The 20,777-nt window shown below is 41.5% G+C and overlaps 1 protein-coding gene across 1 annotated transcript in view; it reads right to left on the bottom strand.

Moving 5' to 3' along the window:
* IMPG2 (interphotoreceptor matrix proteoglycan 2) overlaps positions 1-20,777 on the bottom strand; it is a 904,006-nt gene that overhangs the window by 285,460 nt on the left and 597,769 nt on the right. The window contains exons 13-14 of the mRNA XM_086934482.1: positions 9,737-9,801; positions 5,721-6,060 (exon numbers count right to left, since the gene is read on the bottom strand). Of these exons, the coding sequence (XP_086790608.1) occupies positions 5,721-6,060; positions 9,737-9,801 (405 nt within the window). The remainder of the gene's footprint in view (positions 1-5,720; positions 6,061-9,736; positions 9,802-20,777) is intronic.

Below are 20,777 nucleotides of genomic sequence, written 5' to 3'. Positions count from 1 at the left end.
AATTTATTTTTTTAGATCAAACAAATAATTTTTGTTTAAAAAATGTCAAGCGGGCACAGCCGTGACCTTTAACATATACAGGACAACAACAAAAAAGAAAAGATGGCGAAAGCACGAGATCTGTCTGTGCACTTGTATTTCAGTGGGACAGACTTTAAATGTTAGCAAATAACCGCACCATTGCATATATCAGTGTTACATTCAGGATTTTGCATATGGGGTTATGGGTCGACGTTTCGATGCCTTTCTTAAAATATGGGCATCATCATCAGGACATTGGATGACATTATTGTTGTCTAGATTATTCTAACTGAAATTATTAGCCTTTCCATCACATTTATATTATATACATATTTACATATATACATTGGGAGGAAAAGGGTAAAAGAACAAAGAAAATAACATAAATACCAGGCATATAACATAGGTCCTCTTTGGTTATACATCGAGTGAATTCAAGTGCATTCACTATTAGTTGTGGTGGCTTAATTGTGTTAGTGAAAACGACATGCACACTGAAAATTTCGAAGCGAAATGCATGTGCATAAAATAACATGGAAGTGGGTAGGGCGTGATCTGTGCTTCATTTGATGAGGGAGGTACAAAATATGACCTAATGTGAACGACGGCAGTTGTGAGCCGATCAGCAAAATTTCGAAGTGGTATAGGTGCATCATAGGTGACGAATGAAAAAGCAATGGTTTCGACAAGGGCAGCGCAGTTACCGGCGTGGAGCATGCTTCCAGTGTAATGCAGAGTGATTTAAACCTGCACGGCAAGAGCGGCGCATTGACCGGCGTGGGGCATGCTTCTAGTGCAATGTGAGGCAATTTAAACCTACATGATTTTCACGGCAGGTAAAACGCGGATTCTTGAAAATAAAGTAATCGTGTTGGCAGCAATTCTGTGGATAAAAATAATTTTACATTAGGTTTAACCGATTCACGTGGATGGTGAAAGAGAAGCCCAGGGTGAAACGGCGGTTTACCTGCAACCTAGGCGTTCGGCTCAATGAATGATCCGGCACGAGTTAAGCAAGGCGTATAGGCATAAAGTGATACGCCGAAAAGCACAATGGCTATCTGAAATTAAAACAAACCGGGGGAAGTTAGAAGCTGCGTACTTGCATAGGGCTGCAGTTTCAGAGTCGGTCCGGACTATTACTTACTTCGGGAATAGTGGGTTGGCTGCCACGGGTCTGGCGATCTTGTGCTGTTTCCGTTGGTTCGCAGGATTGTTTATTGGGGAAGTGAGCGCGAGAATAGTGAACAGCGCGAATGGACTAGCAGGGGTGAGGTGAAATGGCAGTATTTACGGCGGCCATTTTAAGGTGGTGAATAGTGCTCTAGTGCCATGCATTTAAGCACAGTGAGAATTACAACAACATAATTATTTCAAGGGCTGTATCACATTAAATGGGATTTTGAACAGTGAACAGCGCGAATGGACTAACAGGGGTGAGGTGAAATGGCAGTATTTACGGCGGCCATTTTAGGGTGGTGAATAGTGCTCTGGTGCCATGCATTTAAGCACAGTGAGAAATACAACAACATAATTATTTCAAGGGCTGTATCACATTACATGGGATTTTGAAAAAGTTACAGTAGGGACGTCCAGTCTTCAAGTCGGTTTAGCCCATTCCGAATGCTGTTGGCGCGTAAAATCCAATGTAGCTCTTCTTTGTTCAGCAGCTGAGACATATCTACTCCTCTTGGGGGTGGCTTAATAATTGTGATCACAGTCCATAGAAAGTCTTTTTCAGTGTGTCCTTTTGCAGAAAAATGTTCCACCAATGGGGCATTTGCTGTTTTACATTTTATCCTGCTTTTATGTTGTCCAATCCGTAGCTTTATTTTCTGACTGGTTTGTCCTATATAAATGAGCTTGCAAGGACACAAAATAGCATACACCAGGTTCATAGAGTTACAATTAGAAAAAATTTTCCGGACAAATTTGATATTTCCAAATTCAAACGTTTTGCCTTCTATGGTACTATCGCAACAAATACAGCCCCCACATTTAACATGACCTGTGAGCGGTGGTAGGCCCCAGACGTCATTTATAGTTGTTTTTGGACTTGTGAAGGGAGGGCTGCCCTAACAAGATGATCTTTAACGTTCTTAGCTCGTTTGAATGCGAACATGGGTTTCTCTAGTGTTAGTAGGCCTGCATTAAGGACTGGCCAGTGTTTAAGTACACTTTTTTTGATGGCATTGGATGCCGGTGAGAACGTCGTGACACAAATGAGTTTGTCTTGTGCACTTTTTTGTTTAGGTTCTAACAGGTTCTCTCTCGGACAGTACCAAGCTCTTTTTAAGGAATTACGTACTAGTTTTCGTGGGTAACCTCTGTTTCTCAGTTTTGTACTAAGTATTTTAGCCTCTGCAAAATAATCATCCTTAAAGTAGCAGTTACGCCTGATGCGGAGGAACTGGGAAAATGGTAAGGAGTCGCGTACGGCCCGGGGGTGGTGGCTAGTATATTCGAGCAAGGTGTTGCGCTCAGTGGGCTTACGATGTAGTGTGGTTGTGAGACTGCCTTCTGTATGTCTTATTTGCAAGTCAAGAAAGGGAATGGAATCTTTGCTGGTAGACAGAGTATAACAGAGTCAACCAAAAACTTCTTTCTCTTTGAGGGACAATTCTATGGCCAAGTCAAAGGAACATCCATGGGAGAAATTTTTGCTCCCAACCTAGCCATTCTGTACATGGACCATCTGGAGACCAACATTATTCTCCATACGTCGAATCCTTTCCACAATGGCATTGCCTTGTGGAAAAGATATATCAATGATATTTTTCCATTATGGAATGACTCCCCTGAAAACCTTACAGCCTTCCAGCATTGGCTGAATAACAACAGTGGTGGACTCTGTTATACTCTGTCTACCAGCAAAGATGCCATTCCCTTTCTTGACTTGCAAATAAGACATACAGAAGGCAGTCTCACAACCACACTACATCGTAAGCCCACTGAGCGCAACACCTTGCTCGAATATACTAGCCACCACCCCCGGGCCGTACGCGACTCCTTACCATTTTCCCAGTTCCTCCGCATCAGGCGTAACTGCTACTTTAAGGATGATTATTTTGCAGAGGCTAAAATACTTAGTACAAAACTGAGAAACAGAGGTTACCCACGAAAACTAGTACGTAATTCCTTAAAAAGAGCTTGGTACTGTCCGAGAGAGAACCTGTTAGAACCTAAACAAAAAAGTGCACAAGACAAACTCATTTGTGTCACGACGTTCTCACCGGCATCCAATGCCATCAAAAAAAGTGTACTTAAACACTGGCCAGTCCTTAATGCAGGCCTACTAACACTAGAGAAACCCATGTTCGCATTCAAACGAGCTAAGAACGTTAAAGATCATCTTGTTAGGGCAGCCCTCCCTTCACAAGTCCAAAAAACAACTATAAATGACGTCTGGGGCCTGCCACCGCTCACAGGTCATGTTAAATGTGGGGGCTGTATTTGTTGCGATAGTACCATAGAAGGCAAAACGTTTGAATTTGGAAATATCAAATTTGTCCGGAAACATTTTTCTAATTGTAACTCTATGAACCTGGTGTATGCTATTTTGTGTCCTTGCAAGCTCATTTATATAGGACAAACCAGTCAGAAAATAAAGCTACGGATTGGACAACATAAAAGCAGGATAAAATGTAAAACAGCAAATGCCCCATTGGTGGAACATTTTTCTGCAAAAGGACACACTGAAAAAGACTTTCTATGGACTGTGATCACAATTATTAAGCCACCCCCAAGAGGAGTAGATATGTCTCAGCTGCTGAACAAAGAAGAGCTACATTGGATTTTACGCGCCAACAGCATTCGGAATGGGCTAAACCGACTTGAAGACTGGACGTCCCTACTGTAACTTTTTCAAAATCCCATGTAATGTGATACAGCCCTTGAAATAATTATGTTGTTGTATTTCTCACTGTGCTTAAATGCATGGCACTAGAGCACTATTCACCACCCTAAAATGGCCGCCGTAAATACTGCCATTTCACCTCACCCCTGTTAGTCCATTCGCGCTGTTCACTGTTCAAAATCCCATTTAATGTGATACAGCCCTTGAAATAATTATGTTGTTGTAATTCTCACTGTGCTTAAATGCATGGCACTAGAGCACTATTCACCACCTTAAAATGGCAGCCGTAAATACTGCCATTTCACCTCACCCCTGCTAGTCCATTCGCGCTGTTCACTATTCTCACGCTCACTTCCCCAATAAACAATCCTGCGAACCAACGGAAACAGCACAAGATCGCCAGACCCGTGGCAGCCAACCCACTATTCCCAAAGTAAGTAATAGTCCGGACCGACTCTGAAACTGCAGCCCTATGCAAGCACGCAGCTTCTAACTTCCCCCGGTTTGTTTTAATTTCAGATAGCCATTGTGCTTTTCGGCGTATCACTTTATGCCTATACGCCTTGCTTAACTCGTGCCGGATCATTCATTGAGCCGAACGCCTAGGTTGCAGGTAAACCGCCGTTTCACCCTGGGCTTCTCTTTCACCATCCACGTGACTGGGTTAAACCTAATGTAAAATTATTTTTATCCACAGAATTGCTGCCAACACGATTTCTTTATTTTCAAGAATCCGCGTTTTACCCGCCGTGAAAATCATGTAGGTTTAAATTGCCTCGCATTGCACTAGAAGCATGCCCCACGCCGGTCAATGCGCCGCTCTTGCCGTGCAGGTTTAAATCACTCTGCATTACACTGGAAGCATGCTCCACGCCGGTAACTGCGCTGCCCTTGTCGAAACCATTGCTTTTTCATTCGTCACCTATGATGCACCTATACCACTTCGAAATTTTGCTGATCGGCTCACAACTGCCGTCGTTCACATTAGGTCATATTTTGTACCTCCCTCATCAAATGAAGCACAGATCACGCCCTACCCACTTCCATGTTATTTTATGCACATGCATTTCGCTTCGAAATTTTCAGTGTGCATGTCGTTTTCACTATCACAATTAAGCCACCACAACTAATAGTGAATGCACTTGAATTCACTCGATGTATAACCAGAGAGGACCTATGTTATATGCCTGGTATTTATGTTATTTTCTTTGTTCTTTTCCCCTTTTCCTCCCAATGTATATATGTAAATATGTATATAATATAAATGTGATGGAAAGGCTAATAATTTCAGTTAGAATAATCTAGACAACAATAATGTCATCCAATGTCCTGATGATGATGCCCATATTTTAAGAAAGGCATCGAAACGTCGACCCATAACCCCATATGCAAAATCCTGAATGTAACACTGATATATGCAATGGTGCGGTTATTTGCTAACATTTAAAGTCTGTCCCACTGAAATACAAGTGCACAGACAGATCTTGTGCTTTCTCCATCTTTTCTTTTTTGTTGTTGTCCTGTATATGTTAAAGGTCACGGCTGTGCCCGCTTGACATTTTTTAAACAAAAATTATTTGTTTGATCTAAAAAAATACATTCCTGTCCGGATGGACAATAGACATACAACTTATTAAGTGTATGATCATTGCTTGCAGTATAATTGTTATAGGGACCACTGTTCTTTATAATATGTAATGCCCAAGGTCCCTATGCTATACCTTAAGGGTTCCCTTGTTTTTTTGAAACACATCAAGGCTGTGGCATTTCTTATCCATAGCCTAACTATCAAATTACCTACAATGTCTCATAATAAATTTAAAAAAAAAATAGAAACACTTACCATTTTCAAAAGAGGTAGGGTTAGGAAGCCATTTTTCAGAATCAACAGAAGAATCTGTATGTATTTTTCCTGGAGTGGCCAAAGAAGGAATTGTGCTTTCTTCAAGGATAGAAACTCCAGGAGCCAAGGTGAAATCCACCTCTGAATTCAAAGAATATTCAGGCTCTCGGCTTGGGTCATTGTTTTCAGCAAACGGACTTTCTGATATGATTTCATTTTCCAAGTGGCCAGCAGATGGCTGATGTTCTGGAGTGACAGTTATTTCAGTTATGTCTTCTAGCAGGATGTTGCTTATTGGTGGTTCAGAGGTTGGGAGCCACTCAGCTTGAAGGGCATTGTTCTGAAACATAAACACAAAATAATAATATACTCTCTTATCAGAGAGCATATCTAAGCTATTATCAGCATGAGAATCAACCAGATGACTAACCTACCTCCCCCTGATCCCACTTGGTGGCAAATGCTATTGACATTTCCAAACCATGTACATTAATGGAAAAGAAGGACTGTGGTGAGGGAAAAATCTCATATGCTCTTTCTTTCTATCTTTGATGGAGGTCAGACTGAAAGGGAGGAATGGTTGTCCCGCTCCCAGGGTGGGTATGCAACCATCAGAAGCCTGCAGTTTTATGCAGTCTATTTCTTATATTCAAAGGGGATTGAAAAACAAAGGGATCATTTCAGTACATTAGTGTTGCCTATATTAACTATGGTGTGTGGTCAGTATATTTAGGAGTATATGACAGTAATATATTTTAGTTTATGACATTTTTCCGAGAAGAAAACTTCTCTAATGCAAGCAGGGCTGGGCCTGGAGCGACAATCTTCGTCGGTGTCCTCCAGTGATTTCCTTCTTCAGAGATTTCCTCACTACCACCCTCCAATAATGCCCTTCATCTCTCCATAGCCCTTCTCTCACACGTATTTTAGTTATTTTACAGCAGGACTCATACCAATGTAGGGTATCGGAGCAATTTACATCACACACATATTTCACAGGGATAATGAATCATGTGTATGCAAATCAATGTATAGGAAATGTTACATAAAACAATAAGGACTAAAACCTGTGGGAGTCGCTTGTCATCCGTACTGGTAGATATTACATTTTAAGAGTGCTTGGTCAGGAGAAGCATATACTCAAGATTTAAAATGCAAAAGAGTGGTTGAGGTTGGTTTTATTAATAAGAATGTATTTCTACCAAGCACACTTTTTCTGAGCAACCTTAGGAAAATGAAAGACGGGTGAAAAACAGACGTTTCTAACCTATGTCTTGCAGTTTGCATGCAGCTCGTCGATGCCAGTTCATAGCTTACTGTGCAGATTATGAGATGCAGATTACGAAAGGATCTCTGTGACAAAAGCAATAAACCACTGAGATAGCTACATAAAATACAATTCTGTGATCTGTATGGTACACAGGTTTTGCTGCAGACACACTAACCCTCTGCGCTACTTTTTGGTGAGACAAAACTGTGACTATACAAACCTCCATCTCTCTCAGACTAGTATATTAATTACTAGTTACGTTGATGTTTTTTTATTGCCTGAAAATTGCTGGGAGCATAACAAACTCTGTAGCACGGGCTTTTAATCCCATGAGGCATTTAAAAATACAGCACCCCCCCCCCCCCCCACCCCGACCCCCCCGCACTGCCTTAACTAGCAAGGAGATATAATAGCACCACTAAGGAATGTTTTGTGAGATGTCCCCATATATTCCTGTGATGTTTTCAAGATAGCAAGGCCAGTCATACAGTGTTGAATTGGATACATGGTCAAATTTCAAATATTTTTAGAGAACTTCAGATTTCTTCACACCTAATAGCCTGTTTGTGACTACAGCCACAAGAAAGATTTTAATAGGCAGTGGAGACATGTTCACTTCTTAACGCAGCCTTTAAATCTGACACTTTTCTAACTGGATCAGGGGCACCTAATACTGTTACAGTTAATTGACCAGGTAGAAATGTATAAAAAAAAACTAGGGCCAGATTCACTAATGGCTTGTATTGCCTTTGCATCATGCAAGGTGACGCAAGGCAATGCAAGCCTTTAAATGGGATTTACTAAGACACACAATTACACCTTGTGTAGTTTAGTAAATTCAGAGTAAAGCAAAGCAGCTCATATCACTAGCTCGCATTACTCTGCGTTAAGAAAAGGTTCCATGGATGGAACAGTGCTTTCTAATACATCCACCCATTGGTTTTGATGCAATGCAGGTTTACTAAGGTCAGTAAACCTGGGATTGCTTCAAAATTATACATCTTCCCGGGAGAGGCGTAACAAGATGAAATATGTTTGACTAGGAGAAATGTCTTTATATCTCCTTGGTATTTCCTCTTTCCATGTGTGCTGCATTCGGCACACACTTAGGGGCCAATTACGATGCAGTAGGATACGGCTTCGGCCATCGCTTGGAGCCATTCCTACCGCATCGTAATCTGATGGTCAGATTCCTTTCCGACCAACCCATTTGGATGGTGTTGGTCGGAAAGGAATCCAACCTGTCATTCTGACTGCCATCTGAGAGGCTTGGAGAGCCTGTCCGACAGTGGGAATGGCTTCAGTAATCCCAAGGACGGCTCTTTCCGCCTGAGAGGTTACAATGTTGCACTCCAACAGCCTTTCTGTGTCGGCCTTTACGACACAGAAAGGCTGTCGGAAGTCGACTTTGGGTGCACCGAGTAGGGTCCCAATGGGTGAACGGCCTCCATTTGGTGACCGAGTGGGCACCTATGATGCCCCCCTGTTGATCCCAGCACCACGTGGCAGGTACCTTAAGGTGCCTGCCACAGGGTGCAGCTATGAACTAAACCTATCATTTTACAATGACAGCATGCGTTCCAGTCAGAATGCATTCTCCCATTGTAAAGAATAGGAGTGCTACCGAACACTGTTTAGTCGCATCCAAATTGGTCGGGTGGCCCCAAGACCGAAACAACGCCCGCCCGACATTGTATTTAGGCCCTTAGAAAGAGTAAAATGCCACTAAGGATTGCTTTAGTGCAGGTAGGTGTCCCTTCCTGCCCAAAAAACAATCCTACCTGTAATGTAGGCAGCTTTGCACCATGGGGCAATGATCTCTGAGTTGGTGCTAGGTAGCACACAGTGCACCAGTGTAGGGAGAGAGCAAAAATTGGTCATATCTTAGTAGATATGGAGCATTTCTGTTCTCTCGCTGTCACAAAACGCAGCACAGCCCAGCAAGTTTTCTTGTTGGATTAAATATTCGTAAATCTACCCCTTAGTGTCAGCCTTGTAGGCTGACACTTCCTGAGTCAGTTACACTGCAGTATATGCTGCATTGAAGGCAGAGGGGATCACATTTTAATGGAATACATAGGCTTTGAGTCACTTTAGCATGTCAAAGGCGAAAGCCGATGCTAAAACTCCAGAGGACCAGAAGCAACACATCAGGGGTATAAGTCAAGCAAATGCCATGCCTAATATTTTATATCAAACTGAAAATGCAAGTGTTGTTGATAACGCTGTAAGACTGACAGAACTGTCCTGTATTGGTTGATATGGACACCATGATCGATCTGTCTGATTTGAGTCCTTTCAAATCTTTCATACTCATTCATTTACATCACAGCACACCTTTTAATATATTTACCCTTGCTATTAATGGTAGTTAGGTCTAAACTCTCAGAGCAACCACTGCCACGTGAGCTTGTAATTCAATGTTTATTCATAACGGCATGCTTACTTCCCCACGTTTCTAGGAACCACTAATTATGCCAATAGCATGTGAATAATATGTTGAATGTTAACTGCGCCTTAAGCATCATACAAGTCATTAAGTACCTGTTATACCTTTTTCCAAAAAGTATAATTGACAAAATTCATTGGACCATAAATTCAAGGCAGTTGCACATGAGATCAGCTTTGTTGATGATTTTGAACCAGATGAAGAGAATTATTACTTTACCCATGGATAGCCTGCTGCTGATCATGTAGTCAGACCACCCTGACGTGTATGTGGTAAAATTTTACAGAAAGTACTTACGATATCAGTTGGTAAAACTCCTGGAAGTGTTGGTGCTTTCAGTTCCAGTGGCTGCACTTCTTTCACTAGAGAGACACGAAGAGGTAACTTGTTGTGAGATTAAGCTACTGGAGGGCTGAATTTGACATGTAGATTGACAGTACATAGTCTACAAAGTAATAATCACTATCTACGCAGAAACACCAAAGCCAAGTTATCCAGTCCATATATTTGGCCAGGAACGTATTTAGGATTTTAAAATATACGTGCTGAACCCCTTTCCGCGTGCTTGCTGTTTGCAAAGAAGGAACTGTGCAATTATACTGATTACCCACAGAATGAGGAGAAGCCCATGGGTTAAGTACTTTGAGAAGAGGAGATCAACCACATATGCCAGTTTCTCCTACAATTTATGGTGGATGATCCACATCAGCTGAACTCTAAACAATCCCCTCTGTTTCATTCTTATGGTACAATCCGCTCTGACATTCTTCCATCACTTCAAATTAACGGTGGTGTGCCTGCCAGCCACAAACCTAAAGCAGGCTACCCCAAACAAACTCTGCGCCCAGTCAGAGAGACTCACATATAGGGGACAAAACTGTGCAAGTTCAAGGAACATTCCTCAGGAATGCTCTCTATTGCTGCATCCCCTTAAAGTAGAATTCAGGAAATTCAGAGAAGGGCTGAAAAATACGAAGAGGAAGAGGACTTTTGGTCTTTGTTATGTCCTACATGATGACTTCCCTTCATGACTTTGCGTACTCTTCTTGCCACCACCCTCGACAGTGCTTAGAAACTGCACTACTGCTGTAATGCGGAGTATGTAAAACAAAAATAATAAGAAATAAAATTAATGTAAACATCCTTGTATTTTTAATATAATTAAAATGCTATATGTTTTAAATCTAGGTGTGCTTGAAACTTGGATGGATCAATAGGGCGCATAGAGCTGTGCAGTCAATTAAGATTAAAAAAGCAGGTAATCTACATTTATCTCCTAGTTCCTTAAAATTCAGTGATATTCGCCTTAAATTAATCAGGTCAAATCATTTTACAAACAAGCTGCGGCAGCCTAGATATATGTTGATATGCAGATAACAGGGCTGAATGTCAGCAGGATTACCTGGCAGTTCGGGCTGGACTGTTCCCATGAGGCACAGGGTCAGACTGATTTGCATATGGCCATGTCTGAACTGGGGTGATGGAGTGAGCTAAAGAATGATGATGGATTAAACACAGATCAGTTGACTGGGGGTGAGTGTTTGATTTGCTCAAACGCTCCGTCCATCATCCCCTTTGGTATCGCGAGCAGGATTACCTCAGCCCTTTTTTTTTTTGCAGGGTCAAAAAAATGAACACCATTGGGTAATGATAAATGTACGTATCCTTAATACTATGATATGCATTAAAAGTGCTACAATAATAACAGAACAGTAATACCACTTTGATAATGGAAAAGTACTCTAGGTGGTTTAGATATCAGCATTCCAGAGAGTTTGTTGGTTGAAATTGCTTCCTCTTAAGATAAATCTGTTTTTTCTAATTAGGAACCTATTTACAAAAGAGTGTTTCTGTTTTTCAAGGCCTCTAGAGAAACTCATGTTGTATTAATTCTGCATCGTATGTTTTGTGGTAAGGCTTTTCAAATGGATTTTCGGTATAAACCGTTATATACAAATATACTGATTTTTATTGTATTGCAATGTATTGTATTATATTATATTATATTTAGGCTGTCCGGTTTTAGGTTTAAACCTATAATGACTGATAAAACCCCACTGAAAGAGAAACAGCCCTAACCAGTGTAAACATATAAACATTGAAAAAAACACCCGCACAACCGCAAACTAACAGCCTGATTCATCAAAGGTAATTGCGCTCGCAAAGGGCCAGATTCAGAGAATCTGGCCCTTTGCGAGTGCGATTTTTGCATTTAGGATTCATCATCCCGAATGCAAAAATCGCTATTACCGAAATCGCATATTTGCGAGGAATTGGATTTAAGGAATCTCTAATAGAGATTCCTTAAATGCAATTCATCAACCAATTAGAAATTGCGAAATCGCAATATTTGGTCGCAATTTACCACCAAGTCTGACTTGGTGGTAAATTGCGAAAAAAGAGTAAAAAGCACTTTAGTGCATTTTTTTCTTTTGCATGTTACACACACACATGTCCTTTGGACATGTGTGTGCGCAACACCTGCTCAAATGTGCATTTAAGGGGTGCTACAGAGTGTCCTTTGGACACCCCTGGCACCCTTCAAATCGCTATCTTATTTGCGATTAGCAAATTGCTAATCGCAAATAAGGAATACTCCCCATTCATTCCTATGGGCCTTTTGGCCCATAGGAATAAATGGGGAGATTTTCCTTATTTGCGATTAGCAATTTGCTAATCGCAAATAAGGAATGTGTAGGAATCGCATTTTTTTGCGATTCCTACATTAATACCGTTTTGCGAGTCTGGAATAGCGATTCCTTATGAATCGCTATTTCAGACTCGCAAAACGGCCCAATGATGAATCAGGCTGTAAATGCCATTCAAAGAAAGGAAAAAGAGAGTGAAGGAGTCAATTTTTTTCTTCCTGATGGGGCCATTACAATGTAACTTTGCTATACAAGCTAGCAGCAAGAAAGACTGGGTTAACATTATTCTGCTTACGTTTTGTTGTTTATGGATGTCACTAAAATATTGTTTCTCCTTCCTTTTGCTTTTTTCAGTTTTGTGGTCTTTGGTCTAAAGATGCAAGGTTTAGAAACATGTTTTAGATCTTGTTTAATTATTTTATAAATTGTAGAGAATTAGGAAATATCAAAATTATATTTGATATTTTGCCTGGCTTTGATTTTTTCACTGATAGGTAAAATGGCTGGTTTCCCAATATGTGCCATCAAATTTCCCCACAGAGAATGGGTAAAACCCTTGATACATCAATCCTCAGTTTCTAGCGAGTCAGTATTGATAGTAGGTGAATTGCCAACACCTCCGCCTTTAAACATTCAATGTAAGGTATAGTGACAAGTATATGTGAAAAGAGTGCTACCACAAAGCATCTGGGATAGTGGTGAAAACATGACACCAGACTTTTGGAAAACATGGAATGCAGTGTCACTTGGAATGCTGCTGCAAAAAGGTCCTTTCCAATAGTAACAAAGATTGGAGTGTTATTGTTGGTATTTACAGTGATTCAGATACATATATGAAAAAGTTGTATGATGCCTGTCAAAATTGATACCTGAGCTGAAGTGCTTCCCTGTAAGAGATCCTTACCACTTGTTAGATGGTATGCTAAAAGCATTTTTACAGTCTTCAGAGTTAATGAAGAATTCTATTGACTTTTTAGTCCGTTCTTGTGCACTGTTTTGTTATGTGCGAGAACTAAAACGCAATTATTTCTCACGTTGTGCTTTGTGTGGTATAAAAGAGTCATCCCAACTGTGTCACTTAGCTGATGGTTCTAAGTACAAGGGGCTGTGAGTACTATATTATCGATGTGGCAACCGTTTATAGAATTTTTGCTGGGTGATAATGCTGAAGGCAAGAAATGTGACGATCTTTGATCGCATATTGATTGTGATGTGAAAAAAGTACACTCTACTGCATGCTTAGATTCTTACAAGAAAAAATAACTGCTGTAGTGGACATAATAAAAAACTAGAGTCTGCTAACACTCTTGTCTGCCAAGTGCTCAGCATAATTGGTGTAGATGGTTAATTGGTGTAGATGTTTCACATCTCCTTGAGAGTAGGCTGGGCGATACCTATAGTGACTTTGGCACTGCAACCAGTTCCATTTTAGATGCTTGCCACTTGGTAAAAAAAGCAATGTTGAAGAGCAATTCAAAAACATTTATTTTACAATGTATGAGAAATTCCTTGCAATGATGCATAGAAATGTCCCTTCACCAACCATGGCATTTGAAGTCAATGAAACCTCACTTCCGTAAAGGGGAATTTTCTCCATAGTTTCAAAAGTGCTGTTTCATTTTTGACCGCTTCAATAATTCTGATGGTTTAAGCGCCCTGTTCAACGCAAATGTTGCAGGACCTGCCCAGAGAATTGCAATCTTCAAGTGCACCAGTATTGGCATGGAAAGCTATATCAGTGGCCAGAGTTAGCAAAGTGTGTACTGGCTATTTTGGTGTTGCCCGACTCAAGTGCCAACGTTGAGAGGGCATTTTCAAAGAATAAAGTTACATGGCAAATATAAAGCGAGCGCACATGACCAAAGACTCATTGAGGAAATATTGTATGGTGTGCTGAAATAATTTAATTTGCAATAATTTGAATTGCAAAAAATGTATTTGGACCTCATATACACTGTTCGTACACTGTCTATATACCATGCACTATCAGTGCAGAAAGCAAGCAATAATAAAAGCAAAACGTTCCATAAACACCAAGAAAACACTGTTTCAGTTGTTTTTAATGGTGCAAGAATGTGTAACCAATGATAACCACTTGAAAATACTGAAAAAGACTCCACCAGAATTTACCAAAAATGGAAAATAAATACAGGAAATCCTAATTATATTGTATTGTTTTTTTGTTTATATGAGGCTTCAAACCCTTGACAAGGTGTCGAAGCGCAATAGAGAATGGGTAGCATGCTACACTACAGTAAGGGCTTGGATGGAAGACTGTTGACTTGCATCGCAGCCTATGGGGAACACGTTTGGTGTCTTGAGTGATGACTTGCATGGTTCTCTATCCCTGTGCTTAAGAAAGTATTAAGGAGAAGATGAATGAAAGACAAAATGCATGAGCTTTATATTAGTTTAGTTGTATGTCTAGTTGGAAGGGTGTGGGTTATGAGTGTGGGCTATGGGGGAAGTGTTTTGGTATGTAACAAAAACAGATTAATGCACTTGTGTGATCATAAGGCTGTCCATTAGCCTGGAGCGGACTGAAGTAGAAGTGCAGATAGGTGTCTAAGTGGTGTGGGCGGAGGCGCATTGCCCCACAGCTTTCTCGCAGTGCCAAAAGCAGAAACATGAAATGGTATTGCAAATACCATTTTACGTTTCTGCTTCTCGCACTGCAAGAAAGCAGAAGGGTTTGGTTGGGGGGTGGGCGAGTGGACGGTCCTGCTGTAGGGTAGGGGAGGAGTGGCTTTCCCACTCTGAGAGAGCTGACCATTTTGGTCGGCCCCAGGGCCGACTAAACCAGTCATACGCATTCTGCCTTTTATCCATGTAGGCTGCATGCAGCCTACATGGAGAAAATGGCCTCCCCATAGACGCCTGTGTGGTCAGTGTCCCAGCCAATCACAATGCTGACATTGCAGGGAGGCTTTCTGCGGCTGCTTCCTGTTGCAGAGAGGATGACGCAGACCGAAGACGTGGGACAAGGCCAGTGAAGGTAAGTTAACTTTTATGTTTAAATTTTTAAAAAAATTAAACCTACCCCCACGTGACCCACTCCCCGCATGACCACCCACCCACGAGTCATACCGGCCGCGACTGGACAAAGCCATGTCTTCAGTTCCACCATGAATTCCAGGTGGTAAAGAATTTGTTGGGGCATGGCTTGGGATATCAAGATGGCAGTCACACTCCAGAGTGCTCCAGACACCTCTGTCTTCTGCCACCATAAGCTGTGGTGCCTGGATGTATCTGCACAGGCTTGGTCTCTGTTTGCTCCAGGCAGTCATCGGGCTGTGGCGGGGCAACTGTGGAGACCGAGACTCCCACAACGCGAACCACAACTGGAGTTAAGCACAACATGGCAGCCTAAACCCCTACTTCCTCAGCCAGCATGACAGTAGTGGGTGGCACTGAGGTGCTGTAGCAGCACCCTACTGAGGGGTGAAGTCCTGTGAGGTGACTGTGCACACCGGGCAGAGGAACCGTGGCTGTGACCAGCCCCGCAGGGCCTGTATCCATGGTGAGGATTGCCTGGCCCAACTCTCCCCTTCACCTGAATCCCACAGAAAGGGGGCTCCCGTTCACCGGTGGTCTTCGGAGCTGAGCCATTGAAAACTCCTGATCCTTTCTGCCGTGGATTTGGCAGTGCGGTGTGAAGCAACTAGAGCTGACTTTGGGGGCGGGTCTACGTGGAGGCCTTGAAGTGTTGCCGGGCACCTCTACTGAACATTGGACCCCGCGCTAGTGGTGAGTGACATCAGGTGAGGTGCAGGGAGGCTGTTCGAGATGGGGGTGCCTCGCCCCTCTGTGTGCTCCTTGTGGGCAGGGGCGCTGCACACCTGTTGTGCAGGGCCGCGAGGCCTGGAGGCCTGTCCGGTGGCTCCCCTTTCTCCCTACTGACCAGATTAGGGCACTGCCCTGGCGGGCCTGATACGTATTTCAATTGCCCAATGGATCTCATCTTGGGCCGGACTCTCCCCGTTGGTGCTGGGGCCTACCCATCAGCCACGCAAACAAGTAAGGGGCAAAGTTGAAGCGAGGTTGCTGCTGGGGTTATTACACCTACTGGGGTGACAAACTAATCCATATGGATGTATTAATGTTCCATAGGGATGCATCAATGTTCTTGATGTCCTTGTGGCCCTCTGTTAGGTAGTCTTTCTTCTATTCCCATGCTTCTATTTGTGAATGTGTTCTTAGCTTCCCACATTCCATCCCCTGCATCCTCGAGAGAGAGAGTGTTCCTTCAAACATGTTTATGTTTGAAGGTGCATCTCTCGAGGATGTTCCTTCAGTTCAACTTCTGTTAGAAATTCACAGTTATTGTAATATGTTATTAAACTGTTGTACTTGCTGTGAGCTGGTGGCGCTCCCGTGTATGCCGTATTTACTTGGAAATAAACCCATTGGATTACAAACCTCGTTCTTTGATTCATCCTTCCTGGATATACATTTACTTCTTTACATTTGGTGACAGGATTTGGGAAATTCCAGTCATTTTCGGCATTTTCACTAATTTCTTGGTTTACTTCCCCAAGAATGTATTTGCTCCACTGTGCCTGTTTTGAAAAAAGAAACGTTTGTGCACCACGTACCTTTTTCTACGGATCTTCAAAGACGTTTGTTCATCCACTTTCGGATTTTAAAGCAAATCTGTGGTTTGAGACGGTGCTATTTGACATCAAATCACGTGAGAACAGACCGCGATTACATCATCGCACAACGTTGGTATTTCATTTCAACCTGATCTCTTAAAGAGCACTACGCGCTCATTTCGGTTTGCTTATTTCCGATTTGAAAATCGCTGCGCAAGTGTTCAGATCGAAAGGGAAATCTACTTGAAAATGGTATGTGCACTTTATTCACCTTTCAAGAATATATTTCTGTTTAGCAAATTGGATACATTTCTTTCCTCCATTTTCAAAGACTGACATTTTATTGCTCATATACAGGAAGACTGCAAGTCTATTTTAAATACTTTGAAAGTATACAAATCTATTTCAACTTGGAAAAAATATTTTAACATGGAAAATAATCAACAAGTGATTATTTTGAATATATTTTTACCTGTTAATGGAAAACCAATTGAACCTTGGAAAACATGGTTTAAGAGTTTCGAGAACTTTTTAATAGCAATTGATGCTGAAGAATACACGGCTAAAAGAAAGTTGGCCATTCTTTACAGCCATTTAGGGAGAGCTGGAAGAGAAATATATGATAACTTACCTCCTGCTGTTCCACCTCCAGGAAGGGGTGATGGATGGAATGTTTACAGAGACGAGGTTCATAGATTAAATATAACATTTTTGGAACAGACAAATGTTATTTTGGAGCGTTTTAATTGTAGGAAGAGAAAGCAAAATATGGAGGAAAGTGTAGAAGATTTTATTTCTGTGTTAAGGAACATGTCAGCTGAATGCAACTTTGGAGCTGATTTAGACATTTACATCAGAGATCAATTTGTTTATGGTTTTTGTCATAAAAAAATTCAGGAAAGAATTTTGAGTTGCAGAGACCCTACGTTAGCTGAAGTCATTGATATGGCTAAAAGCATCGAAAGAAGTATAGTTTCTTCAAAAAGTGTTCTTGCTGAAAACTCTGTGCCTGTTAATTTTGTTCAAAATGATTTATCAATTAATGCTTTAGCAGTTAGAAACAAGCTTAGCAAACCTCAACAGCCTCGAACTAATACATTTTGTTTCAGGTGCGGATCAAGAACTAATCTTAGTAATAGCCCAATCTTTAATGCCCTTGGTAAGAAGTGTACAAACTGCCATAAGTTTGGTCATTTTAACAGTGTAGGCAAAGCTAAACGTACTGTGCATGTTAGAACTGTTGAAACATATGAACCTGATCAGATTGATAGCTTATCAGGTTTTGATGTTGTTCCATTAGAGTCTGATATGCAGCATTTAAATATCAATAATATAGAATTACCAACAATGTCTAGGGAGGATAAAGAAATTTTGGCTTTTGACTCATGTGGAAATTTAATTGATTGTGAACATGTTCCTGATCCCACCTGTCAGGTACTTATTGGTAAACACTCACTTGACATGATGGAAGCACTTCCAGAAAACTTAAAGAGTTTTTCTGGTGGCCTGCTTTAGACAAGGATGTTGTCTTATTTATAGATAAATGTGACTCTTGTCTTTTATCGGATAAACACTGGAGAGTCAATAAATTGCCTCTTCATCCTGTGTCTGTTCGAGATGAGGCATGGTCTAAAGTTGCATTGGACATTTCTGGTCCTTTTAATCTATTGCCAGCTAGTGATCGCTTTATAATAGCTTTAATTGATTACCATTCTAAGTGGGTGGATGTAGATTTTTGTGATTCTCCATCTTCTTCTTCTGTTATCAAATTTTTTGAAAGAGTTTTTCACATAGAGGGTTATCCAAAAGAAATTGTGACAGATAATGGTTCACATTTTTGTTCCCTGGCCATGCAAGATTACTGTAAAGCACATGACATTAAACATTTAAAAGTAGCACTCTATTCCCCTGGTGCTAATGGTCTAATTGAAAGATTTAATAGATTTTTAAAAGAGGGTGTGCAAGCAGCTCTTGCTAGTAATTTCCCAGTTAAAGATTTTTTGAAGAAGAAAATCTGGTCCTATTTAATCACACCACATTCAACAACTGGTATTTCCCCGTTCAGACTTTTGAAGAAAAGAAATCCGAATGGTGTGATTTGTCCAATCTGGTTGAAGGATTTAAGGAAGGACACTTCTTCTTGTATTTCTTGTCATGACAAGAGTATTTTTAAGGAGAATGTTATTAAAAAACAAACTTTGCAAAAGAAGTACTTTGATGCGTCTTCCCATTTTGTTATGAAAGATTTTCAGGTGGGTGAATGGGTTTTGTTTAGGAACCCAAAGAAATGTATAAAAGGAATGTCAAAATGTTCTTCTCCTATTCAGATTGTTAAAACTTCTAAAGGGTCAGTCTTTCTTGAAGAAAAGGGGTGGTGGAGTAAAAGCGCTCTTGCGAAAATTTCCAATGATCAAGCTAAAAGAATTCTTGTATATAAAACTGATTCCAATGATGTTGAATGTTCACATTTTCCTGTAGGTACTCCCTCTGATTATCTTCATAACAATGTTTGTTCTTCTGTTGTTCCTTTCACTTCATCTGCAGGTATGGATTTGCAATCTTCTCCTATGTTTTCTCAAATGTCTTCTTCTTCAAGTGGTATATATGAACCTGTTAGGCCAAATCGCAATTGTTCCATTCCTTCTAGGTTCAAGGATTTTTTTATGTCTTAGCTTTTCTTGTTTGATTTATATTTTTGTTTTTTATAAGAAGGGAGATGATGTAAGGTAGTCTTTCTTCTATTCCCATGCTTCTATTTGTGAATGTGTTCTTTGCTTCCCACGTTCCATCCGCTGCATCCTCGAGAGTGTTCCTTCAAACATGTTTATGTTTGAAGGTGCATCTCTCGAGGATGTTCCTTCAGTTCAACTTCTGTTAGAGATTCACAGTTATTGTAATATGTTATTAAACTGTTGTACTTGCTGTGAGCTGTTGGCGCTCCCGTGTATGCCGTATTTACTTGGAAATAAACCCATTGGATTACAAACCTCGTTCTTTGATTCATCCTTCCTGGATATACATTTACTTCTTTACACCCTCCCTTGGATTTGAGGAAATATTATTGTGTGGGTCCTCCTCCCACAGGGTGGCCCTGATCCCTTCCCCACTTTCAGGTGTGGAGGTGGTGAGCCCTGGCATCTCTATCCCGCCTGGGCTCCAGCTGACTGCAATTTGACGGTTGATGTGTCTGTGTGAATCAGTATGCCGTTTTGAGCCTTCCTGTTGCGACCAAGCTGGAGCCAATAGCTGCTCTATTTGTCATACCTACACCTTCAATCTGGCCTGCTTTTGCACTCCCCACTATTGCCTCCCATCCGTGGAGTCCCAGGACTTATAAAGTGCTTGGACTCCCCCCTGTGATGATGAGCCTCACAGTATGGGCCTGGGTCCATTGCTGCTCTCACTGTGCCTTCACTGGGAGCGATGGAGAAAGACAAATCCTCAAAGCCACCCCCCTCTCAGCCACATATTGATCAGTATACCACTACTGCTGGGCCGGCGGGGGAGAGGTGTCCGACAACGCACTTGTATCCTCTGACAACTTGGACAAAATAGTTCAGGCCGTAAACTTCTCCCAGGCGATGGTTGAGACAAAGATAGGGGAAGTACATGTAGATGTGGCACTCTTCAGACACCATTTCCATAACGCTGCAGGCCACCTTACCAAAGCAGAGGAGTGAAACTCAACTGTAGAAGATGAGGTGGCAGACATCAAAACCAAAGTATTCTGTCTCTTAACCTGTACAAAAGAACTTCATCATCGTGCAAAAGACGCCGAAAATTGATCTAGGTGCAATAATCTACATTTTATCAGATTGCTCGAGGATGTTCAGGGTGCTCAATCAGCCACTTTCCAGGAGAAGTGGCTCAAAACCTGGATGTCACAGGATAAGCTCTCGCCCTGGTTTGCAATTGAACGGGCACCCTGTGTACTCACCCCCAAACCACCCGGGGGCACAGCGTAGACCTGTGATTGCGAGGTTCTTTCATTTCAGAGGCAGAGACTGTATCCTGTGAGACGCAAGGGTCCGCCTGACCTCTTGTATCAGAATTTGAAAAGACGTTACTATAAATCAGTCAAACTGAAGCTTAGAG

Source organism: Lissotriton vulgaris, chromosome 8 (assembly GCF_964263255.1).
Source record: "Lissotriton vulgaris chromosome 8, aLisVul1.2, whole genome shotgun sequence".
In the NCBI taxonomy this organism is placed as follows: Eukaryota; Metazoa; Chordata; class Amphibia; order Caudata; family Salamandridae; genus Lissotriton; species Lissotriton vulgaris.
This window is presented reverse-complemented; position numbering and strand designations above follow the sequence as displayed.